The sequence below is a fragment of the Pseudoliparis swirei genome, chromosome 22, assembly GCF_029220125.1.
Source record: "Pseudoliparis swirei isolate HS2019 ecotype Mariana Trench chromosome 22, NWPU_hadal_v1, whole genome shotgun sequence".
Classification (NCBI taxonomy): Eukaryota; Metazoa; Chordata; class Actinopteri; order Perciformes; family Liparidae; genus Pseudoliparis; species Pseudoliparis swirei.
In genome coordinates, this window is record NC_079409.1 from 6,538,149 (window position 1) to 6,564,040 (window position 25,892).

The 25,892-nt window shown below is 45.6% G+C and overlaps 1 protein-coding gene across 3 annotated transcripts; it reads right to left on the reverse strand.

The window, feature by feature from the left end:
- Window positions 1–1,506: 1,506 nt before the first annotated feature.
- LOC130212950 (protein argonaute-3) lies at window positions 1,507–25,624 on the reverse strand. Of its 3 annotated transcripts, none has more exons than XM_056444282.1 (19): window positions 24,831–25,624; window positions 16,527–16,698; window positions 16,204–16,324; window positions 15,756–15,964; window positions 14,272–14,408; window positions 11,415–11,549; window positions 10,770–10,857; window positions 9,662–9,809; window positions 9,338–9,457; window positions 7,881–8,003; window positions 6,928–7,061; window positions 6,238–6,422; window positions 5,915–6,074; window positions 5,591–5,681; window positions 5,272–5,466; window positions 4,719–4,853; window positions 4,020–4,121; window positions 3,204–3,403; window positions 1,507–3,053 (listed from the first exon to the last, which is right to left on the reverse strand). In XM_056444282.1, exons 1-19 carry the CDS (start codon window positions 24,847–24,849, stop codon window positions 2,945–2,947), a joined length of 2,583 nt encoding a protein of 860 aa, XP_056300257.1. In that variant the 5' UTR covers window positions 24,850–25,624; the 3' UTR covers window positions 1,507–2,944. The 3 variants fall into 3 exon arrangements, with proteins under 3 accessions (XP_056300257.1, XP_056300256.1, XP_056300258.1); XM_056444281.1 differs by having other exon boundaries at window positions 7,860–8,003; XM_056444283.1 differs by lacking the exon at window positions 1,507–3,053 and having other exon boundaries at window positions 3,200–3,403; window positions 7,860–8,003.
- Between the last annotated feature and the right edge of the window lie 268 nt (window positions 25,625–25,892).

The following is a 25,892-nucleotide window of genomic DNA, read 5'->3' on the forward strand; positions in this document are numbered from 1 at the left end:
TACCGAGTGCCCGTTCTAGTAACAATATGCTTTCATCACGCGGGTCCTTGAAATGGAGCATCAACACTTTGAGAACACCACTCGCCCGTTCCTTTTCCCCCTCTCCCTCCTGATAAGGATCAGGCACGAAAACCCCCGAGAACATTCGAGAGCAGGAGCTCAATACGTCAAACGGCTCGACGTCTATTCCGCCGCCCCGATAGGGATGGGACGTCTTCATATTAAGCGCCGCGCTCGAAAGGATTCGTGTGATTCTCTCCTCTACGACAAATCTCAGACTGTTTGGGCGTCTACACACAAAAAGAAATAAGAGAGACGTAAGAAATAAGCATTAAACAACTTGCAGCTTCTTTTTTTTTCTTCCCCCCCAAACATCAAAGCAAGACACGGTTTCAGTCCACATCCCATCAATAACAGTACGACAGTCTGAACACACGCCACTAGTTCCAACAACCCCACACGTAAATACAGTCAGTCGATTGCAATAATAAACTTTGTTATTATACTTTTTTTTTTTTTTACCATTACTAAGATTATTCATTATTAGCGACTTTTTTTCCTTTCCGTTAGCAAAAATAAGTGGTGTGTGCATTTCATCATTTAAAATGTACAAATATACTTTCCATCTGGCTTTTAGAAACACGAGCGACATCGCGAAGGCTCGACCCCCGCCGGTCAGTCGGTGGACGCGGGAGCCGCCGTCGCACCTCGCCGTCCGCCATCGTACCGCGGCGCCGGTTCTCGGTACGATCGCGACGACGGAGTGACGCGCTAAATCTGCCTCACGCCACGGCGGTGGGACTTTCTCCTCAAGGGAGGCAGGTTTTCCGTTTTCTTGTCCCGAACCCACCTGCTCATCGAGAGTCTCGTATACACAGAAGTTCAGCTTCAGATTCTAATCCAGACAAGAATAGCACCGCGCCTGTTCAGTCCCGAAACACAGCTTCTTTTTTTAGTGCAGATCATTTCTAACTCCTCCCCAGACTCGGAGCTTCAGTGGCACAAGGGGGGGGGGGGGGGGGAGGCGAGTTGCGACGACTACAATCGAGGTTTCACATCAAAAGTCAGCTGCGAATATTGGTCACGAACTTCTACTCCTCAGTCACAACATTGGGCCGGTTACACGGTTACAGGAGTCGCACCTCGTCCTGGACCCGGCCTTTTAGGTACATGCACACACACACACACACACACTCACTCACGCACACACGCTGTAGCAGCTGATCCATGTCTGGTGAAGAATAAGCAAAAAGACGACTCGGCCTGCTTTGCTCGAACGGCAGCGGTTTAGGCAAACGCAGAAATGTGTTGCACTTGGGATGAGATGTATAGAAAAGTCTGGGGACTACGAGGCATCGGGTGAAACGATCTCGCTTTAAACCATCGTACGCTGTCCATTTGTTGGAATATGTGTTTTTTTGGGATGAATTAAACCCACCGAAATAGAATCCCAATGACGAGTTATGCAGCTTTTCGCCATTTTAACACGTGACTCCCACCAGGCACTTGAATACTACTTCTTTATGGCCTTTACACACACACACATTGTTACTCTTATTAGGAGAATGGAGAAGATCAGCCTCATTAGCAACCTGAAGATCAGGAATTTTGAAATGATGCCACTTGATGATAAAGTATTCTTAAAAACACTGAGCGGCATAAATTCCTTCAATTCAAGTAAAAACACGGAAATCACCAAAACTGCAGTTTTGCAACATCAAAGACAAACTCATGAAACACGACACATCGCGTCCCAGAGGAGCAGCGAGGGGCCGACTGTTCTTTTGAATCTTTCAAGCCCCCTAAAATCCACTTCCCTTCGTTCAACTGATTATTGCACTACAGGAAACCATCGACGTGATCTCTGTTGACCCACTTTCTCCAACTGTGAGGCAGAGAGAGAGAAATGTGATTTAAAGCACTGAGAGAAATGAAGGCGTGACGACGACTAAGATTAAAAAAAACAGAAGCTTACACGGTTTAAACGATTACAAATGTTTCACATAATGTAAAAGAAAAATAACCACCATAAAACAAATAACAGTGTTATACTTTAAATAAAATCCATAGATGGCTGCAATTGATATATCAGCCCGTATAAACTGCCCGTTGATGTGATGAAGATGAATCAGAACTGATCCGGAACCTCGTCACACAACGATTGGTTGTCGTGACTTTAAAGGGGCATTTATACCTCGTCGCCAGCAGGTGGCAGTGTGCTCCAAAGAACATGTTGCTCCATCATAGAGACTGGAGACTTCTCACACAAGTGAAAATTGACAGAAAAAGAGGGAAACAAGAGGAGAAATTAAAATATAAAAGTGGCAACTGGGAGGACCTCTGGTCCAATGAAACGACTCCTTTCCAAAATAAAAAAACGCCAACGCAACGACTCCAGAGTCGACCCTTCCTTCTCTGTTCCCTCGTTTGAAAGACTGGGAGGGGGGAGTCAACATGAACTTGAGGTACTGTAGATTGCAAAAGAGAGGAATACTAAAGTATTCTATAAAGAAAAGACCGTGCCAAAGGAAGGGGAAAGTAAAAAAACAAAACCGCTAGGCCACAAGGAAAGGAGACAAACAGGGAAGAGCAGATAGGAGGGGCAATGAAGAGGGGGCCTGATAAGGGCACAAATGAACTAGTTGGCTGGTTAAATATTGCATAATAGTGCTGAGTTTCTCTCGTTTGTTTTTTAAAGCAGCGTTAGCGTCCTCAGTCCAGTGTGGGGGGTGGGGGGGGGGGGCTCCTCCCCTCCCTCCTCCCTGCTTTCCTCTGCACAGTGTCAGGTCCGGGTTGACTAGGTGTGTCGGGGGAGGGGACTTGCACATATGAGGACTCCTTGACTGGCAAGCCAGGTGTGCATGGCTGTGTCTGTGTGTGTGTATGTGTGTGTTCATGTGTGTGTGTGTAAAGGGTTGCAATGGTTGGGAATGGGTGTTGTAGCTCAGGCGAAGTACATGGTCCTCAGGGTGTCGTGGTGGATCTGAACAGCTTTGGCCAGCGCCTGGGGGTCCCGACCGTTACTCTGACCAGACACGTGGCTGCCCTCGGCGCTGCAGAGTGGAGGAGAGCAGCAGTTGTATTGGGACAAATCTGGCACAGTTTTTTTTTTTAAAGCAACACAAGGCGACTGCTTTTCCAAAAATAATTACGCTTCAGAGTTCAAGACAGGGGCGCCTCGTGTTCACCCTCCCTGCGCTCACCTGTCATGCTCCTTGTCCACCAGATGGTAGCGGGCACGGAAGGCCACCAGGTGGGCGTAGTAGGCTGGCGCGGGGATGGAGACCGAGCGGGTGCAGCGCACGTAGGTGTGGCACAACTGGTAGGTGAGCAGCTGGAACTCGTCGGCGGTGAAACAATTGTCGTCCCACAGCACGTGGTAGTGGGAGGGCCGGCTGGTGCCCTGGGAGAACGGGATCGTTATTGGACTCAGATTTGAGACGGCGCAATACAATATTGCCATATCAGCTTCGTCGAAAGAATTTGAGAGTCTTCCCGACATCCCATAACTACACCGATTACGTTTACGCGCACACAAATGTGCTGCGGTGTGCAATTTTTACGAAAAAGACAATTTTCCGACGGAGCCTTTTACATGGCTGATGAATAATGAATACTCCCATCCACATGCTGCCGTGGATGTTCTGATGAACGCATCGTGGTTTGTGTACAACGCACAGACGAGAGGCGTCTGAGAGGTCTAAGAGGAGGGGGGGGGGGTTAAAAACTATGAGGTTAGCTGCAATCTTGTGCCCATTTCCTGTGGCATAAGGATGTGAATTTCAAGAAGGGATGGTACGGTAGCTCCCTCGGCACATGATCGCCGGCACCACTTTGTCAGTTCCAGGGGATCTAACTTCAAATAATTACAGGGAGTGGGCCAAACAAGGGGCATTTCCTTTTATTTCTGAATCCCGTTGAACATCTTTTTGCAAGAACGCAACGCTCTGCAAAAGCAAAAGAGAGTATGATGAATCCTGCTAACAAAGACAGAGAAGGCAAGAAGAGGTTGGACTGACCTGTATTCCAGCGTGACTGCAGAGGTAAAAGTCAAACTCGTAGGGATGCGTGATGTCCGTATCCACGGTGGTGCCGGCAGGAATGTTTCCACTACGTCCAACCTGACACACATAATGGTCAGTTAGTCCCCGGTAATGCCTTTCGGGAATGTTTCACCATGTAAACAAGAACAACTTGAACAGAAAATGGAAGGTTCAGGAGAAGAGCAGCAGAAAATAAAGCTTTTAAAGCACTAAATGACGGCAGGAGGTAACGAGTATAATCGGTGGGAAAAAAATAACTAGATAATGGACCAAGTCAGGCGACCAAATGCTTCCCAATCAACCAATTTAAAAGCCTAATGCTCTGCACTGAAAATAAGGTTGTTACTAGCCGAGTCTTACTCGAGGGCCCTTGAGTGCCACTCCAGAGCTCTCGGGTTGAATTGGGCCCTAATGCTTTAATCGAATGTAATTGCAGGGGTGAGGAGGGTGAACAGTACAATTGACAACAAAAGGTAATTAAGGAGGCCCATTTTGAGTACTTAATGTGCTGGCACAAAAAATAATACTGACTACCGCATAACCCTCCGTGCTGACTTTAATGGGTACCAGTGCTGCGCCGTGCTCCAAGAGCCTGAAAGTGTGTGTGTGTGTGTGTGTGTGTGTGTGTGTGTGTGTGTGTGCGTGCGTGTGTGTGTGCGCGCGGTGGGTACGCACTCTCTCGTTGCGGTCGGCACAGAAGAGCCGTGTGTGGTGGCGTTTTTGCACAACTATGTAGGTGATGCCTGGCTGGTAATCCTTTTCCAAGTTGATACAGGCCTCACGAATGGCCAGCAGCTCATAATACAGCACCTAAGGAGGAACAAGAGGGGGAAGGGGAGTGGTAATAAAAACCATTACAACTATATTCTTCATACACTGTACAGTTACAGAATGTGTTCCTATAACGTTGTGTCACCTTAGTTTCATCGTGTCCCATCATATATGGAAGATACCCACTAGTAGAGGTATCGTGATGTTAAGTCATATAGTCCAAATACAAGAACATTTCTGATTAAATCATCTGTGATTAAAGAATATATTTGAATACATTCGGACATTTTGATTTCAAGCTACGGAAGCAAAGACCACCCAAATGTACTGGTAGTAAATCTAAATTATGACACTGAACAACTAAGTAAAGACAATTCTGACAATCGTCACAGACTTTGGGGCGGTGACTGCTGTTCCATTCACAGCCCGACCTCCGTGAGGTCAAGCGGGAGCTGACCTGTCTGAACTGGCCTTCTGAAACGCCGTCCCTGTAGAAAATGATCCTGGTGGGCTTGTAGCGGGTCGACTTGTAGAACTGGATGAGCAGTTCCCGCACCATGGAGGCCAGGTCCTGGATGACCTCCTGCCTGGGCCTCTGGACTCGCACGGTGGCACAGTACCTGCTGGGGTGGGCGTCCATACTGCCGACCACCTGGAGGAGAGGGGGAGATGAGGTTGCAAGCGGTCAACGGAGGAATGAGTCAGATAGAGGGGGAACAAACACGAGTTCACACATTCAACAAAGAGGGCCGCTGTAGGATAATGATGGAACTTACTGCAGCAATTGAAGGCTTCTTCCCATCTCCGGCAGGTGGATGTGTGACATCCGCACCCAAGAAAATGATTGGCTGCTGAAACACTGATGGTCTATTAATTGAGAGACGCAACAAAGACAATAATTAGATTGAGTTACATGACAACAACATATAGATGGTTCTCTTGATGATGTGTATGTGTGTGTTATTGTTATTTAAGACACACTTTGAGCCCATCCGACACAGAGATCTGAACAGTCCACGCTCCGAGGAGCGGTTTTTTAAAAAACAGCGTCGCAATCGCAGAGCACGACACCGATTGGAGGAGAGGAACGGCCGACTGACCGTTGGTGAGGCACCAGGATGTTGTTGATGCCGCCCAGCTTCACGTTGATCTTGAGGCAGAGGTTGGAGAGGGTCTGAGGGGACGTCTTCACCACGTTCTTCACCTGGACGCACTGCGTGGCCATGCCCAGCAGGGTGTCTCCCACACGCTTCACCTCCGCTATGGGTGGGTAGAAAAAGTGTTTTAAATGTTATATTTTCAAATAGGTCATGCTTGCTTCTTTCATGGACATAGATTTAAAAGAATATTGCACAATACAGTCTTAACCACCAAGCGTTTCATGGGGCTCCAATGTGATATTTATTTGAAGCAGTTTTCTAACCATAGACGGGAGTCTTCCCCGGCAGGATGACGATGATGAGCTGCAGTCCGGAGTAGGTGTTCTTCAGGTGTCTGAACATGGGCTCCACGCTGTCCGCTCCCTGAGCGTATTTACAGAAACACGGCTGGCCCTGAATCGGCATCCCAGCATCCTTGGAGATCTTCCGCAGCTGGTCTGTGAAACCCCTAAACGAGGAAGACGCAGGAGGTGAAGCGTCAATAGAAGAGTGAAGTCAACGACTAATTAAGGCCCTCTCTAAAAAAAGAGGGGGCATTAAATAAAACACGGTTCCTCACATAAAAGTAAATGGCAATGCTAGATGTTTGACATGAATCAGTTTTCCTACAAGTTTTAGATTTTGAATATGTTAAAGCCTGTATTTATTATCCGAAAATGTCAAAAAACTAACTCAAGTGCATAAAGCTGTATGTTGTTGACATCTAGTCAGGGACTACAGATGAAGACGTCTATCTACCTCTGACACAGTTATTTTTCATAATTGAGAAGAGATGCTACCTGTTTTGAAGAAACATTATTATTCAAGCCAGATTACAAACTATGGAGATACATTTATATGAATGAATGGATCTCTAACATCATTAAAGATCAATGACAAAAACATGTTATTGAAATGGACTTTTGCGAAAAGCTTTAACAGGGAGAAGACCAAACATTTGCAAATAATCCTACTTTAGTATTTCCTCGCGACACTGCCTCTGTGTGGCGAAGCAGGCGATGGCCCACATCTTGATCTCCACCCCGGTGTGGAACTGCTTCCCCCTCATGTCCCACACGCCGTGGCTGGGCGTGGCCACCGTGCGGTTCTGAAACAACAGTGTAGTCTCACCACATGTACCCGTGATGATGTGGTCAAACACTCACGTTCATATTGTTCATACAGGCTCAAGATCCACAAAACACACACACTTCATCCACACCAACATGTATTAACACTTATTTTCATACATCAATGTTCCCTTTGAGAAAAAAAGAAACATGCCAGTCAAAAAAACATGCATTGGCGCATTTTGATTATTCTAAAAAACATTTAACTTTCAAATAAATGAACAAATATCAAGTTGTATTTCAATGCAAATGCAACGTGGTTAACTTTTTGACAGAGTTTATGGTAGTTAAAATGCTATTTAATGTGTTTATCTCGCACAACATAGTGTGCACAGTGGTGTCATAGTTCTCACTTACACACAAATCCAGATGTAGTACAGCGCTGTACAGGCGTGTCACCCCAGATAAACAGACAGATGTTAATACACACTGTGGTTCAGTCTCAGTAAGCTGCTTCTTTGTGTGATTTTTCAGAAAACCACTTCACCAAGAAAATACATAATTTGGGTATTTTTCTTTCTTTTTATGAAAAAAGAAAATCCTCATCCCAGAGACCAAAAGTGTTCCTGTCCCATTTGCCAAAAAAGCCAATTCCATCTCTACATTTTTAATATTTAATTCAAAGTTTGCACTTCTGAGACTCAACCGAAAGCCAAAGCCACTGGCACCATGACACACAAACAGAAGCCAGTGAGTTAGTTCCCTTGAGAGATGGGGGGGGGGAGATAGCGTGTCGGACAAACGGAGAGGATGTGCGTGATTTAAAGGAGGAGTACCATAAAGTGCTCTGTGCTCACCCTGCCGCCGTACTGCAGCATGGGGGCGGGTAGCACTCGCCCGGTCACGTGGGCCATCTCGTCGCGCACCTTGAACTTGAATTCCTGCACGAAGGGGTCGGCCTCGTAGTTGGCACTGCGCACCTGCAGAGACGGGGGAGGGGGACAGTGGAACGCAGGGTCAGGCCATGAAGACCATCGCAGGACTGAAGGGTTATAATATATATAGCAAAGTGATTTACTGACGTTTGCTATACCGGATTACTCATTGTGGCTTGTTTTGTTTAAAAAAAGAATAGTTTTAATTCTTTAAGAGCAGAAGATAGATTCATGAGGCTGAATTTCCAACGTAGATAATTAGGAAAAAGTAGTTCTCAGGATGATAATAAGACATAGCTTTTCTAGTGTATGTATATTAGTTTTTCCTTTATGCTTCTGAAGGCAATTCTTCGTCTGCGGTTAGCAGTGTTTCTGTTTTCTTTTTTTTTTATTGGATGTTGTTGGAGACGAAAAATGCAATATAAATCAGGGAACATGCCACAAAACGTAAGGTGCCAGTACCCTAATCCTAAAATGACTGCAAGCTTATCTGCTTGTTTTTATCCTTTTTCCTCGTCTCTCAACCTCTGCTACCCCCCCCACACTGCCCGGTTTCAGCATCTAAATGAAAACGCCCCCACAGCGCCGTCCACAATGATTTCCTGTCAGCAAGTCCACCCGTGTTGTTCCCGAGTGAAGAGATAGGGGAGCGTGGTTTAATAAAGGTTGTGGCGGATACTAAATGTGCGCTGCCAATCTGATGGTGGCTGGATGCAGTGTACAGTCTGTCAATCTTTCCATAAACAATATGCCGCACACGCCGTAGCCGCCTCACACACACACATTAAAAGCCATTACGACTGTGGTATTTTGTCGAGCGCAGGTAGGCCCCGCCTCGTAATTGCCAAATCCGATGAGCGAGCACGCGGTCATGCCTCCGTTAACTAAATAAAATGAGAATCTGGCAGAGGTGATTAGTAAACAGGGAATCTTATATCAAGATGAGCAGCACGGCAACCGAGTGTTGACGAGCCTAGCAACGCGGCTCGCATCACGGCAGCGTTATGTCTTTGGCTGCGTCCGCCACCACGAGAGAGAGCCCCGATAATGTTTTTGAAATTGAAAACATGGCAGTGTACCAATTATACCGCAACTGTGCCTAAATGTTCAAATCGGCAGGTATTTGATGCACAAACGCGCTTTTGTTTTTGTCTTCTGTAACGACATTGTTTTATGATCAGTAAGAAAATACAACACATCATTTTAACCATACTACCTTTGCACGCGTTTTAAATTGAAAGTGTGTTGATGCTGAAGGAAGGTTTGACATCTGCAGTCTTACCACTCAACAGATGTCCCTCAATATCATCGTCAGTATTCAAATAGGGCGTGTGTGAAGAGATACGAAGTGATAGAAGAGCCCCGTGGATCCAACTCACCAGCCTGCTGATCTCCTCTTGTCTGTCGGGAGCTGAGCGAGCTGTGGCTTTGATCATGGTGGACGTCTGATTGTCTGTCAGCTTCTTGATGCAACGTTGACCAGGTACAATGTTGCACACCTGCAAGAAAAGAAAAAAAAAGGCATTTTAATTCACGTTTGCCCAGTAAAAGTGTGTCTGGGGCAAACGTCATGCAGCTGCTCTCCTTTGTCATCATACAGCTGCTAGACAGGCACATGTGGGAGTTGCCCAGTAGACCACACACACTGCAGCCGTCATCATATTTGGAGTTATGTTGAGGAATATCAACTTGTTTTCGCTCACCTCCAGGGGCAGGTAGGTGTGCTTCTGCTCCTGGCCAACCTGCAGACAGGGTAAATGTGGGTACTTGAGCTGCAGGTTGTACTTCTCCCTGAAGTACTGGGCCACCGTGCGCTCGACAGTCTGACCGTTTTCCAACTGGAGAGGGAACCTGCACAGAAAAGAGCATCTTGTGTCAAAAACTAGGCTTAATCAGTCCAATTTTTATTTTTCATCCACTTTTACAAATTTTAAACCATAGAAAAAGGAAGTCGCAAGGCAAAAGTGGTTCGCAATTGTCAAGCATCTGTTATACGAGCTTTAATGTACCTCACTGTGTGGCAGAGACGAGCAGAATGGGGTGTGGTGGTATAGGTTGACTGCATACAGGGACTCTAACGGACTACTCAAGTAATTCATGTAAACAAAGAGTGACTGAAACACCCACTTAGTTATAATAAAAACTAATGCAAAAATGATTTGATGAAGGTTCAAACGTTTTTTTTTACAGATGTTAGTATAGCTCTATGATCATAACAGAACATTATCATCTTCATATGGATGAGGCTTATTGCTCCCGTTACAATTACACGCCGAGTTAAAACTAATGCTATGTAATCTACGCTGTGTAATGCAAATTCAATTATTATTTACAAAATCAGAGCCATAGCACGCATTAACAACATTGTAATAGTGTGTAGCCGACGACTGTCAAACCTCACAATAAATCTAAATATCATCCAGTGTCTTTACTCTTCGACTTCTAACTGCTAAACAGCACAACGGCAGAGATACGGACCATCCTTTGTGATGGAATTATGGTGTATAAATCAATTTAAGGATATCACGCAGCAAGGTAATCTAGTTAACGTGTAAAGAGTTAGGAAACACTGAAGATCAGCAGTCACACACACACACACACACCGGCTACTTCACGAATGGATGACTAATGTTGACCACATGGTAGTAAGATGAGTCAGCTTTTATCCGGTTTGTTTGGCGGTGAATTGGTAATCACATCATCTGTGGACTGTGCTCTCCCCCCCGCCCCCCCGCCCCCCCATCCCATCCACACACACTCTGGCACGAGTCTCCGGTTTCCCTCGCTCGCCCGCCCGGTCGGCTGACTCACGTTTGGTGGCTGGCGGGCCGCCGGGTCACGTTGCAGACGCGGTACTTCCTGCGCATGGTTCCACAGTGCGTCACCTCCACCTTCAGACCTGGTGAAAAATAGAACGTGTTGGAGTAGAATGTGTCTGTGTGAATGAATGAATGGCTCTCTCTCTCTCTCTCTCTCTCTCTCTCTCTCTCTCTCTCCCTCTCTCTCTCTCTCTCTCTCTCCCTCTCTCTCTCTCCCTCCCTCTCTCTCTCTCTCTCTCTCTCTCTCTCTCTCCTCTCTCTCTCCCTCTCTCTCTCTCTCCCTCTCTCTCTCCCTCTCTCTCTCCTCTCTTCTCTCTCCCCTCTCCTCTCTCCTCTCCTCTCTCCTCTCTCCTCTCCTCTCTCCCCTCTCTCTCCCCCCCCTCTCTCTCCTCCCTCTCTCTCCTCCCTCCCTCTCCCTCTCTCTCTCCCCCCTCCTCTCTCTCTCTCTCCCTCTCTCTCTCTCCCTCCCTCCCTCTCTCTCTCCCCCTCCCTCCCTCTCTCTCTCTCTCTCCCTCTCCCTCTCTCTCTCTCCTCTCTCTCTCTCTCTCCCTCTCCCTCTCCCTCTCTCTCCCCCACATATAATGCATTTTAATGTGATTTTAACACTTTCTCGCACACTTTACGCTCCCATTCTCACCTTTGATTTCTTTGGTGAATTTGACCCGGTGCGAGTCTGTGAGGGGGCGTGGCTGCTCGTCGATGTTGTGAATGTCCAGCACTTCGCACATGAACTGGATGACTGGCTGAGCCTTGTAGAAGGCGGTGGCGGACACTGCAGGAAGAAGGACAAAAAGATCATTTCGTACACAAAAATATAACAATTACAGGCAAACAACAACCACGTGTTATCCCGCTGGCTGCGGTGACCTCGTAGTTTTAATTGGATGGTTTGCATCTTTGTTGAGGATTTGGTGTGTGCAAAAAGTAATGCAGTTAAAAGACATCGTCTGTTAACGGGCACTTTGTAAGGCTTTGTTTGGCCTTGTGCAAGAAGTAAGACTTACGGGAAACTCATCTCATTTAACACTCTTCACCAGTTTATAATTCCTTTAGAAATGGGATGGACTTTGTCTTTTTGAATGTGCCATTATTAAAACGCTCTTATAGAGGCGGAGCACATAATGTTTGTGTAAGCACCGTGCTAAAAAATAAAAATGAAGCGGGAACACTCCTTGAACACAGCGTGAACACTTGAAGTCGGCGTGGAGCGTCTGCCAAAAGGGATATAAAAAACAAAACAATGCACAATCAAAATAAATAAAATGAACAGAGAGCTGAAGTAAGTGTGGCGTTGAGGAAGTTGCTGACGAGTCATCAGGCTCAGCTGTTGTGACGGTGTGTTTGATGAAAGCACAGCTCGCGCACATCCATGAGGCAAACACTGCATTGTATACACAAACTTACACGCCTGGTTTGCATCCTTGAAGCCTTTCACCAACAACCCGGAGAGACCTCAGTCTCACTCCTCTCCACGCAGTGCGATTGTTTGGAAAGCGTTTATGAGTCATTCTTGCAAAATGCAAAATTGAAGAAAAGTCCAATTCCTCTTTAATTACAAACATTTGCATCCGCGCATATAAGAATTTTGTTTTTCTAATGCATATATATATATATGCTTTGCAACACTTGAGTTCTAGTTTGTAGTTGGACAGCACACAAGAGACTCGAGCTGAGCGATGGATTTGGAAGGATGAGACTGAGAGGGCGGGAAAATTAGACAAAGAGAACGAGAGAGGGAAACGATTCAAATAGAGACGGCGGCTTCAAAGACTTGAAGCAGAACAAAAGCCGTCTCGAGGAAATGCTGCAGACAGCGACCCTCCTGACCCAGGCAACACCCATCAGTCTCCCCCATGCACACACACACACTCACACACACGCACACCGTCTCCACAGCAACAGTTCCCATCCAAACCAAAGACCAGAGACTTGGTCCCCCACGACCCCCTGCAGTGCGCATATGGCAAAGCACATTGTCCATCACCCTTTCTGACACTTTTCTTCCCACAAATATCAGATTCAAATTGTAGCTCACTTTTCCAAGTCAACAAACAAAGTGCGTCTGCTGGCAACAGGTCAGTGCTGAAGCCAATTATCAAAACTGCATCTTGAACTTCCCCAAAAGCTGGTCCTCAGGCAGAGGAAGTGGCTCCATGCTGACCAGTCGGTCCACAACTAAATACTGTGTGGCGTGAGAGAAGGAGCGCCATGTAAAGCTGAAGGCCTTTAAAAGCCTTTACAACTAATGCAGGCAGCAAGTACTCAGTTTAATTAAAAAATATACAAATTACAAAGCTAAATAATTGTTATTCCACTCTCAAGCCTGTAATTGTTGCACACGTGTACGTTGAAAAACAGAAGAGCTACCTGGAGATACACTTCTGCTGTAAAAGCCTGTTGGCCTCTGGCACATTATTCCATCATTAATTATTGCATATTTTAATAAGTTTTTCCAAGCATTCCTTCTGGATTGTAAACATGTAGTGAATTATTATGAAGAGGAATTCATGTGTTTTAGCCCTCAGTGTCTGTAAAAAGCTATTAATATTTAAAGAAAACATCTAATATTTGCTAAGAAATTGTAATTAAGACCTATTAGATGCTATTCATCGACACCCTCGCTGGAGGTTTCTTATGACAGGCCACAATAAGGGATAATGTATTGTTTTCTCGAGATACATAAATGCACTTTTAATAAACAAGGTTATTGCAAGAAGGGATATGTTTTACATCCCATGTGTTATCTTGCTTATGTATTAGATTCATATGTAATTTTCCAAATGGTCCAACGGTGTTTGTTTTTAAAAGTAACCCATCTAATGAGGATGCTCCCCCCCCCCCCCCCGTCTGTGCAATCAATGCATCTCTTATTGCGTTATGTCAATTATTTAATTTGGCTAATATTTTCAGACTATGAAGGCAACTCTCTGCTCTCCAGGGACACAACCTCTCAGCCACACACACACACACACACACAAAAATATTAGTCCGTCAGGCTGCCTTAGGATAAAAAACTATATTTTGCACTTCATTGTCCCCGATGATGAAAAAGCCGAGAGTAGCCTGCAGACTTCATGGAATAGCTTTCTAATGAGCGTGGTATTTCCATGTTAGATTTCTGTTAAAGACAGTCGTTACATTTCCTCAAACACAATATCCCTGAAAGTAAATCAATCATGCACCAATCTCTAAATATAGCATGTATAACGGAGGCTCCATGTCCTCTCATCTGTCGATTTAATTATTAAAAACTAATTTCCCCTGTTGTGAGAGGGGAGCAGAGAAAACAATGCGTGTGTGACTGAACATATCCCAAAGAAAGTAGTGTGAATGTTGAACACATTTCAATATTTTTGACATATGAACAGCTGCATTAGCAAAAACAGTTCTTACTCCTGTCTGACGCAGTCGGTAAATAATCAGCTTTGTAGCCGTTCGTTTGAAGCGCCGTGAAAACAAAAACAAAAAAAGGCAAAGTGGACTCTGGTGCTCACCATCAATGTTCAGCATCATCTTCCACATGGCCGGGCGCACAGATTGATGGAAGCCGAACCAAACCTCCCTCCCGCCTCCCAGGGGATGGTCGTAGCCCTCTGGAGCCGAGAAGAAGGATCGACCCACCGGGGTGTACCTAGGAGGAGAAGAAGAGTGGCGTTTATGAGGAGAGAGAGAACAAAGAGATCGAAAGAAATACAAATAAGAAGATAAATGGGGAGGTCGAGATGAAAATGAGGAGCGCGTGGGGCAAGGAGCAAAGGAGACGGGAAATTCAAACATCCTGAATTGTGAATGTATGTCAGACTCATTGAATGTGTTGTTACTCTGTAATGATTCCTTCTGGTCACATGACATCTATTGCTTCTGTCCATCCTGGAGAGGGATCCTCCTCTGTTGCTCTCCTGAAGGTTTCTTCCCTTTTTTTTCCCCTGTGAAAGTTTTTTTCTTCTATTTTTTGGGACTTTTTCCTGCTCCGATGTGAGGTCAAAGGTCAGGGGTGTCGTATGTGTACAGATTGTAAAGCCCTCTGAGGCTGATTTGTAATTTGTGATAATGGGCGATACAAAATAAACTGAATTAAATTGAATTGAATGTCCGTTAACTGGTCGCGGTCAAATGCTCTTCCACATTTTTCCCGGTGAATCCTGGACTGACGATGTCTTCACGTTGTCCGGTGTCTGGGAACAGGGCTACAAGAAACCTGTGTGGATAGAGCCACTTTTTGTAATAATGCTTTGAAAAAAAAGATTTTCATTAAGACACTGGTGGTATTGTGTTCCCGTGTGCTCGTGATGGGGCTCAGCAAAGTGATACGGAGTGGAAGACGGTATGAGGTCAAGTCAGCGGCTTCGTGAGCGCCCATATAAGCCGCGTTTGATTTCCGTTGGGATCAGAGTGTCGATATTGCTGCTGCCACTGTGACAAAACAAATATGTAGTATTTACTCCGAGCATCAAAAGGGAACAATGTGTTCTCCATCTTTTATATTTGCCGACTGAAAATGAAGGTAGAGAGATTGGGCTCGGACGAATGGGCTTTTCTTCTGAACGGATCAGCTGTTAAAAAGACATTCATCATTTACAGTCGTTTAACAATATCTCCAAATCATCGAACTAGAATGGGCACTCGGTAGAGCGCATACCTTCACATATCACAAGATTGGGCATTGAATTATGAACATGTTGGCATTAGTTGCATGCCAATTGGATAGAAATTGATGGTATGGTAAAAAGAAGATTTTGACCTTTTCATGACCTTGACCTTGACCTTTGACCCGATCAATGCCAAAATCTAATCAAATGGTCCCCGGATAATAACCAATCATCCCACCACATTTCATGCGATTCGGTTTAATACTTTTTGAGTTATGCGAGTAACACGCATACAAATAAATAAATACACGGCGATCAAAACATAACCTTTCGCATTGTCAATGCGAAGGTAATAAGACAATAAAAGAGTCTATTGGAGTGACGCTCACTTCATGGAGGGCAGGTGTCGCAGCACCACATCCACTGCGTGCACCGGGTTGGTGCTGATGGGCTTGTCCAGCTCCAGGGGCTCAGGCATGCAGCGGCCAGTCAGCACCTCGTGGAGCATGTGCCAGCTGACCAGAGACACAAACTTTATGGAGACCTTGAAGGGGCGATCTTTCCCTCCCTCGCCCGGCAGAGTGACATCCAGGTCCACCTGGAAAAGGGGGGGGGGGGATGAAAGAAGCAGGGCGAGACGGGACAGAGGAGGTCAAGTGGTGGTTCCTTAAGATGAAGTGTATTTGTGCCGTGTTTTTTGCATGTGTGACAGACTGCTGGTGTGTTTTGCTCCAGCGAATGGCGAGCCGTTGAGATTGTGTGTCTGCACACTAGATGTCACACGTGGTTTTCATTGTTATGTCTGCGTGTGAGTTTTCTTTTGTTCTTTCAGCTCACCCCTGCGGGCGCCACAGGTAGTGGATTGGCTGTGTACAGGCTCCTCTTTCCATCATAGACTGGCCTGCGATCCCCAAAGATGGTCACCTTAAAGTGCTGTACCATTGAGTCGACCACCTCCCTGCACAACGTACACACAAAGTGAGTTTTGGTTACGAAAAGGTCACAGAGTCAACACAAACGATCCGATGTGTCCATCAGCAGCCATTGTTCTTCTGGCGAGACTGCGAAGCCCGGTGTGTTCTCTCACGGCTCCGTATTAATACTGTACGAGAGGCGTGTCGGGGAAGATTCACAGATACGACACGGAGGGCGGAGCCTACCTGTTGACTCGCCGGGGACACTTGTCAGGCTGGATGTCCACCTCGTAGAGGTAGACGTCCATCTTGGGGATATCCACCTGGAAGCAGTTGGCCAGCAGCTTGATGGGCTTCCCCATGGTGCCATAGCCAGGCCGCCGAGGCAGGGAGAACAGGGACTGGGCCCCAACGTCTCCTGGGAGAACGAGGAGGGAGGAAGGGAGGACAGATGAGAACTCAGTGTGAATCTGACTCAGAGTAAATACGTAAAGCTCGGCCGATACGACGGGATGGCGTTGACATATCCTGATCTCAGTTTGGGTATTTAATATGCATTACTTTTCAAACTCAAGTTGTTTAAATTATTTAATTTCCAGTGAATTTACTTATAACTTTGAAAAAAGCTTAACGCTCAAATATAAGGTATCTTTGTCAAAGGTGGTGGGCTCCATTGCGAAAACAAAAAAAAGTTAACCACGACAAACGAATGTTCAAACTGAATGAGACGGGCGGGTTTAATAAAAGCATCGTCTTTCAACCGCCCCTCATCACCGACCCCTCGGTGGTTTGTTCCCGTTGGTTAAGTCCCGCATCCTGTAACTGTGGTAACATGGGGGAAAAAATACGGACATAAAAAAATTCAGAATACGGTGTTTGTGTAGGAGAAACACATCTCACTACGGAATGAACACGTGTACAACACACACACACACAGGAAGTACATTGTCAAATCAAGCCATTTTGATGGCAATAAAATAAATGTATGGCGCTGTGTTGTTTGCAATGAGGCAATATGTCCATTATGCCTTTCAAATAATGCGACAAACACAATCACTGTCACATTTATTGATTTATAAAGGGCAGAATAATGTGACTTATAAAGCGGTAAAAACATTGGCCTTCTAAGATGATAGATGTGGGAATGACTCACTTCAGAGGATGTAACCTCGAATATTGCGTACACAACTTTCCTCCGTTTAAAAAAAAAGATATTTCATTCTCTTCCGACCAGCAGGCAGACTCCAAGCATAATTCTGAACCTAGAAAAGTAAAATCGCGACACTTTTGCTCTGGGAATACGAAAGCTCAGATTAATGACCATTAACTTTGAAGTGCTCTTCAAAAGCAGAACATTTGTTGGACAATCCACTCGCTGGCAGACAGTTTTCACATTTGTGGTAAAAAAAAAGAAAAAAGAAATGTATCACTGCTCTCACACACACACACACACACACACACACACACTCTCTCACAAAGTCCATGAGATGTCTTAGACACGAGTCCCTTTGATCTGGAGACAGGGAGTTATATTCAACTTAATGTGTCACACTCATGCCAGAGCTCTTCCTGGGTCTGGTTTTTTAAAATATATTTTTCATATTTCTATTATTATTACTGTTACTATTATTATTATAGTGTGTTTGTTTTGTATCTCTGCTGACAGAGCCCTGCAAAAATAATTCCGATGTGTCTGGACTGCTGGTCTAGGCACAGATGGCAAATAAAAAAACCTTGAACCTTGAACCTCGTCTGCCGAGGCAGGACAAAACAAACGGTATTAAAGAAGTGCCCGTACAATGTTGGGATGACTTTATTGTACAGGTTGCTTTTGTTATGCAATAGCCATCTCAACACAAAAGCTCAGATGAGACATAACCATTAGCTTGACCAATGTGACTTTGTGTACCCTTCCAACCCCCACCCACGGTCTCCGGTTGTATCCACCCGTCTGGTTCCGTCTCCGCAGCCTGGCGTTCTCTAGTTTCCCTTCAAAGAAAACGGCCTCAAATGTGTCATTGGTAAAAGAGAGTCATGGGTGAGTGTGATTCATCACCGGTTTGACTCACATGTGTCGGTGGTTTTGGGGGTTGGAGGGCCCTGCTGAGGGGAAGTTCATCAACAACAAAAATAAACTCCCTTTTACAACCGAACAGGAAGAGTGTGTAAGGCTGTCCGCCTTACACACTCTTCCTGTTCGGTTGCAACCCCGTTTGTTTACAGTCGGCCTTCTGTGTGTACTTTCTGCACCGCTCTCCTTTTTTTTTTCTTCCTCTCGGTTTCCCCTCCGGTGGGCCGTGGAGTGGAGGCTAACGGGGTGGATGCAGGGTTAAGGCCTCGCTTTTGAAATAGCCTGCTGGGATAAAATGGTGAAGAAGAGAAAAAAGAAAGAAAGAAAGAAAAAAAGAGCGGAAAGTCTGGAATTCCTGCCACGGCTGTCCCCCTCACACAAAACGACGTGCACACACACTTTTGTGATGGTAATTCCAATGGGGCCCGAGGTGATGTAAGCCTAATTTCACACACACCGACCAACACAAAGAAAGACGACAAATATTCTGGTAAATCTTCATTAAGGCTCCGGGAATAAACGCGTCTACCAGCGGGTTGTGAGACGCCTGTGTTCTGGCGCCAAGAGCTCAAACTTCAAGAGGGTCCCCTGTTACCAACAGCACTTTTTTTTTTTCCCGATGGTCCTGAAGTCGGCACGTTGGGAGGAGAATTGCAGGGAGTGGCAGGAATAGAGAGTGGGCAGGGTCGGTGTTTTTCAGCTTTCATCCGGCTCTCAGAACTGGCTTTCCTTCAGCGTGAGTCACAGAGCCGGAGAACATCATCGAGTCCACGCGCCGGGGTTCAGTCGTGGATGACGGGAGCAATGAAAGGATCTCACATCGAGAAGAAGAAAAGCAGCAATACACACATTTATTTATTTTTTTCATCAAGTTGCACAGACACATACAGGTGTACAGCATTGTTGTTGCTGGACTATCACAAATACACACGATAGAATGAGGTTTTTTTTATCCCGTAGATTGTATGAAACATGGACGTAGTCTCCATGACGACCCCGCGGAGATCTCCGCGTGTTGCTTACGCCGGACGCGGATAGGTTTTCACATTCACACAAACAAATTATTCCCGACGCAGCGCAATCTCCAAGGCCGAGCCTCCGAAAGAGGAGCCCGATTGGACAAGCACACGGCGAGCAACATGCCGCGCGAGAGAACAAAATCAAGTGGGCATGTCCCATAGATGTGTTAATTGATTATGATCGCATCATAAGCAACAAATGAGTTGCCTCCCTCTCATCTGGCCTTCTTGGTAAACTGTGCCTCTCTGTTCCCTCCAGAAAACAGACATAACAAACGTGCTTGTTGGTGAGGGGGAGTGAGAGGGAGTTTTCACTGGGCGAGCGCAGCATTCAGCCGCAAGCTTCCACTGCGCTTATCTCCTGCCACCAGCATACAAGAGATATACAAAAGGGAGTAAATACTTGTTGGAAGAATGTTTGATACATGTAATCAATGTTATCCTCCTCATATGAACAGCAATAAACCTTGCACTGCTTCGCTTTATACTGAAGGAACACTTTCATTTTTTTATTATTTACATTCTTAAATCTCACTGCCATTTTATGTTATTACCGACAGAAAGAGGATTGCATTACTTTATAGGAACAGACAATTTCTGTAACACACACACGAGTGGAAAAGGGGCTGTTGACTTTTTATGTTGCCTTGGGCAAGACGCCTGCTCCCTCATTTAGAGTTTACATACAGTCTAATAAATAACTAGAACCAAAAGCAAATATTACTCAGATTTGTGCAGCCGTCATGTCAACATCTTAGTCAGAACATCTTGCTTACATTAGTTTTCCCAAATCAGAAAAAGTTAAAATTAGCAGCGCTACTCTCTGATTGGAGAGACAAAGATAACCGGTGGAGTGGAGCTACTTCTTCTCCATCTTAAAATGCAACTAAATCATGTAGTCATTGAAAAGCGCACTGGTTTTGGCGGACTGCTGAAAGGCAGACGATCACGAGCCTTTTTAAATGTTTCCCTCTGGTTTTTGTTTGTTGCCGTTAAAAACACTGCCACCTAAACACGGGAGTCAAAACAGGCCGAAATCATTCAAATGTTTCTCAGCCGATTGTAATTAAGTCAAAGTATTTGGAATAATGAGGTATTTTAGATATCTCTCTCAGGCTGACTTCTGGCTGTCCTCCAGCCGGAGCTGCCTCGTAGCCTTCCACACAAACACACGATCAGGAGTTTGTAGGGAACCTGAGAAATTCCTCAAAATGTATCCAAACAGAAGCTTGATTGTCTTTCGCTCATTGTAAATACCGTCGAGTCAAGTGTGGAAAGAACTAGGAAGCATGTCTGACTCAACCCCAAAAGAAAGGAGGCAAAAAAGGGTCGACCGGTTACTTTACCTTGCCCAAAAAATCCGGAAACAGTGATTCACTTACAAAATCAAATAAATACTTGAAGGAACACGGCCTTTTGAATATCTTTGACAGCATCAATTACTTATATTCAAATAACCAACATTTACAAAACAAATGGTCACACATTAAAGAAGCTGGATATTTATGATGATTAGTTGGAATGGTATTTCCCTTTCTTCAGTGTAGAATAAAAGCACGGGTAAATCTCACTTTAATAGAATGAGCTTAAAGAGCAACGGCAAACTGAATTCTCCATAGAAACCTACAACAATTATGACAATGGTAAGCCTTATGGTGGGCTGAGGTTGAGGATGGGGGTTGTCCATTGTCAGCGGGCTGCTTGAATGAACTGAGCATTATGGCGAGAGACTGCAAATCAAGTGCCAAGCCCTCCCTCAACGTGGACCCCACTGTCTGCACAGAATCCACAGAGAACCAGGCGACAAGGAGAATAACAGGGCAGACAGCGCTTCCCACTGAGAAGGACATTTTAAAGGGGCAGTAACCAAGGCTGGGGGGGACTGTCTGTGAATCAACAAAAAAAAAGAGCGGGAAACTCGGGATTGAGAGAAAAACGGGGTGCCAAACAACATGAGCAAGACATCAGGGAGCACATGTCTGCATTGCATCTCTTCTCTAAAAACAAAGTACATTCCTGTGTAAAGTTTGTCGTTTCTACAGTAAGAAAAGGCGAGGCTGTGGTACAGTTGACGGTCGCAGGTTGCCCAGCATCCATACGGCTCGGCTGGAAGAGGACATCTTGATATGGGCAACAATGTCATTTAATATAATTTGCCATTTTTGGGAAAATACACTTTCATTTCATAACCGGTAAAAAAAATAGAAAGTTAAAAAAATACATACACTACCGTTCAAAAGTTTGGGGTCACTTAGAAATGTCTTTATTTTTCAAAGAAAAGCACTGTTTTTTCAATAAAGATAACATTAATCAAAAATACACTCTATACATTGTTAATGTGGTAAATGACTATTCTAGGTGGAAGTGTCTGGTTTCTAATGAAATATCTCCATAGGTGTATAGAGGCCCATTTCCATCAACAATCACTCCAGTGTTCTAATGGTACATTGTGTTTGCTAATCGCCTTAGAAGACTAATGTCTGATTAGAAAACCCTTGTGCAATTATGTTAGCACAGCTGAAAACAGTTATGCTGGTGATATAAGCTATACAACTGGCCTTCCTTTGAGCTTGAAGTTTGAAGAACAAAATTTATACTTCAAAATATTAATCATTATTTCTAACCTTGTCAATGTCTTGACTATATTTCCTATTCAATTTTCAATTCATTTGATAAATAAAAGTGAGTTTTCATGGAAGACACGAAATTGTCTGGATGACCCCAAACTTTTGAACGGTAGTGTATGTAAAATATATATTCATGTCTTTATTCAAGGTTGTGTTTAACCATGAGTCTTCCTCCAACATTAACATGGGGAAGCTCATGATTTCTCATTTCTAACCAGTTCTGAACTCGGCCGTAACGTAACATCACATCGATATCAGGTTACGAGCCGTTTGTCGGCACGCCGCGGGGTTAGCACATCCAAATGGGTTTGAGTTGCTTACGGCTCAAAAGCCTTGCACTCATTATATCCCACGTGCTTAACTCTCCAGAGCCGTGGCTCCGACACGCCATGTGCCTCTGCGCCAAACTGCTACCGGGGAGAAGACTCCATTTCCAAGCGGGCTGTGCAATTCATTTGCATTTTCTCACGCTCCTCCCCAAGCCGCCGACCGACTGACTGATGGAGGGCCCCCTTTTAATCATTCACCGTGGAACTGGGCTCACTGGTTGGCCTGTGGCGGTTTGCGATATGTGCTTGTAAACCGACTCCAACACTAATGTCTTCCAAAGTGAAAGCGTCAACCGCTCCCCTTAATACACTTAATGTCAAGGTGCGTTCACACCAAAAGCAAAACTATTTTTTCGCGTGACCGAATCCCATGAAAAGTCAACGTACATACGCGTGTGCCTGCGATGGACGCGATATTTTCCCGGGAGGCGCGTTTGGGGCGACTCGATGTGGGCGGCTCGTTTTTAGCGGCAAGATTTTCGCCCAGAGTTGAAATATTTCAACTTTGAAGCGGTCATCTCGCAACTCGGGCCAATCGGCTCTCGAGTTCCGCTCTCGTAGCTGGAAGCGGAAGTCTTTCAGACGTAACAGTAACTTCATCGGTGAAAGTGACTGAGCTGAGTGAGCCTACGGGTGATGTCATGAACCCAAACACGAGGGCGTTAGTGTGTGGGACGTCCACGACAAATATAAAGCAGAACTAGCGGTTAGTTATTCTGGTGGATGAAGGAGATGATAACGGTCTTTACGGAGACGAGACACGGAGATAAGCCCCGCCCCTCTCGGAGCGTCTCGACGCTCATGGCCTGAACACGGCGAACGGTCGAGCGAGTAAACTCACGCGTTTTGGGCGACGCGAAAAATAGTTTTGCTTTTGGTGCGAACGCACCTTTAGGCTAGCTAATAGTACGCTCTTCGTGAATCTGCATTCAATGTGCTGTGACAGCTTTAAGACTGCCGTGGAATCCTGTGCTGCGAGCGAACCCCAAAACACTCACGGGGCGAGAGCCCAAGTCTTGCGTTTATGGCATCAACGCTGATTGAGGATCTTGACAGATATGGTGGAAGACTCATGAGAAAACACTGAATTATCAGAGAAATTAAAATACTGTCGCTATAGGAGTACAATGAAAATATTCTGTAGAACGTACATAATATTACTGAACAGATGCAGCCGAAATGTGTCGAAGACATAGTTTTCACACTTGGAAGAGCGAGGTCAAATCTGGTGCTTCTCTCTGGACGGAGACTTGTCATTTTGCCCGTGAGAACACAGCAAAGTGAATCTAGCTCAAGAGTGTGTGATAAGCTTAACTCACACAGCTGCCCAAACGGACGCCAAACCGTTTGATTTTACTGGAGGTGCTTGGTTACTGGGGAAAAAAAGACCTTTTGTTCCCTATATGCTACACAGATATTTGGACGGTTCCCAACAGTGAGGAGCGGAGACGCTAATGAGACAGCAGCCTGCAGAGAGGGATCTCCTCTGACTACGGTGGGGGCCAAGAACCCATAGCTGGATCATGTGTCACTGGCTGATCAAGAATACCTGGCATTCAGTCTGTGGTCAGGTAAGTGGAAAGCTTCCGTTACAGCAGACAAAGCCCGGCGGTTCGGACCGTTAAACTGCCGCTGTGGACCAAGAAAGGTGGAGTTTACTGGCCGGGGGCCTATAGGTCTACCATTTTTTTATCACCTGGACTCGACAGGAATGTGAGGTTACTGCTGTGGACCGACATGTTCAGACAATTTTTTTTCCGTTCGAAAAAACTATATGAAAGGCTGCAGGTTAAACAGCTGATTTGTTCCAAAACACATATATTTTAAAAAAACAATGATCTCTCCATGTTTTTAAGAAATAATGTACTGCCTTCCTATACATACTCCTTTTTCTTGAAGTATAGTATTAGCTAAATAGTGCATGCACTAAACATGGGGATGGCCAAAAAGGACCTCTGGGATGCTGCTGAATACGTTGAAGGTGATCTGGGGTCAAGCGGGTGACCAAGACCTGAGGCCGCTGAAAGGACAGAGAGTATCCCATCATGACAAGTGACTGACATGACTCACGGTCTCGGTTTAGGATGATCAAAGCATCTCTTATGCACTATTAAAACATGAGATAATAGTGTGGGCGTCTTCCTGACCATGCCTGAATACCAGGCCTAACCTCGACACCTGCACCTGGCTGATGATCATGCCAACGACTTTAAAACCAGGGAGAGCCCTGGGGGGACAGCCTGATATTTTATATGTTGACTTCAATTAAGAATACGAATGGAAGTGTCATTCACGAACGTTACTCACGTCTAGGGGGAAATAAAACAGAAGGTGAGAGACTCCCTGGAGAGTCCCCCGGGGGTGTCAGGCACAGATGAAACAACCTCCAGGGTTTGGGGTTTTGACAAGGGGGAGAAGAAAAAAAACCCTGGTAAATGTAACTTCCACTGTTTTTTTTTTCTTCCCCCCCAAGTCAGACAACAACTTAGTTAGGAGCAATTTACCTGTAGTTCCGATTTCCATTCATGAGGTCTCTGTCCGGATCGCTTCCCGGATCACTGCAGTCAAACGATGGAGGGGGAGAGGGACTCTTCCTCCGTCCAACCCGGTGTCTCCTTCGGCAGAGCACCGCCTTCCGAACGGCCCGAGCGTCCTTCTCTCTGCTAGCTCCTCTTCCCTAAAAAGACTGTCAAACGAATAAAAAAAGAAGAAAAAAGAGGGCGCCTCGTTTCGTCCCCAGCGTCCGACGCCACCGGGGAAAGCTACCGGTTGCTCCGCACGACGCCGTGAAAAGTGAAAGCCTGCTAGTTAGCCAAGTTAGCTCCGCTACGCCGGGTGTCGGGGGCTCGAGTGGCGGGTGAACGGGCGAGAGGTACCGTCAGGACATCACCTCGGCGGGGTCATCGAGTCCAAACGAGTTCCTCCAGATAAAAAGATGGACATTAAACGAGACTAGTTCGTTTCTACCGCACAGCGGAGCGCCGGGGCTTCGGTATTTAGCTTAACTGGCTAGCTCGGCTGTCTGGCAGACCGCGGTTAATTTAATCACGTAAAAAAAACTAAAATGTCTTTTTTTTTTCAAACAGCCCTTGACACACTGCCCCGTTCCCCCAAAGCGACGTATCGCAAAACGACGTCGGTCCGTCCTGTCGTCTGGCGTTAGTGTCCCGGTGCCCGGAAAAATAAAAAATAACAACAACAACAACCCTGTCAACACCGGGCAATGTCGGCCGATAAGTGTCAACGTCGTCCGTCTGGTTGACAGATCAACTCTGCGGGGCTTCCGCAGCTAAATATGGTGAAGTTGCCTTTCTGACACCGACAGGAAGAGGTGGGCTCAGTGTCACATGACGTCATCAACTCCGCCCTCGTCCGGAGGGAACCCGACGTTTACAACCCGGTGCACACATTAGTGGATCAAATATGTCAAATGTATATCAGATAGAGGATTGGTGCTTGTCTTTTGTATTAAAACCGACAGTTTAGGGCTGCATGTCTATTTTAATGCAAAATGTGCAAGTTCCATTTTATAGTCTGTTCTAGTTCTTGAGATGTAAATGTAACTC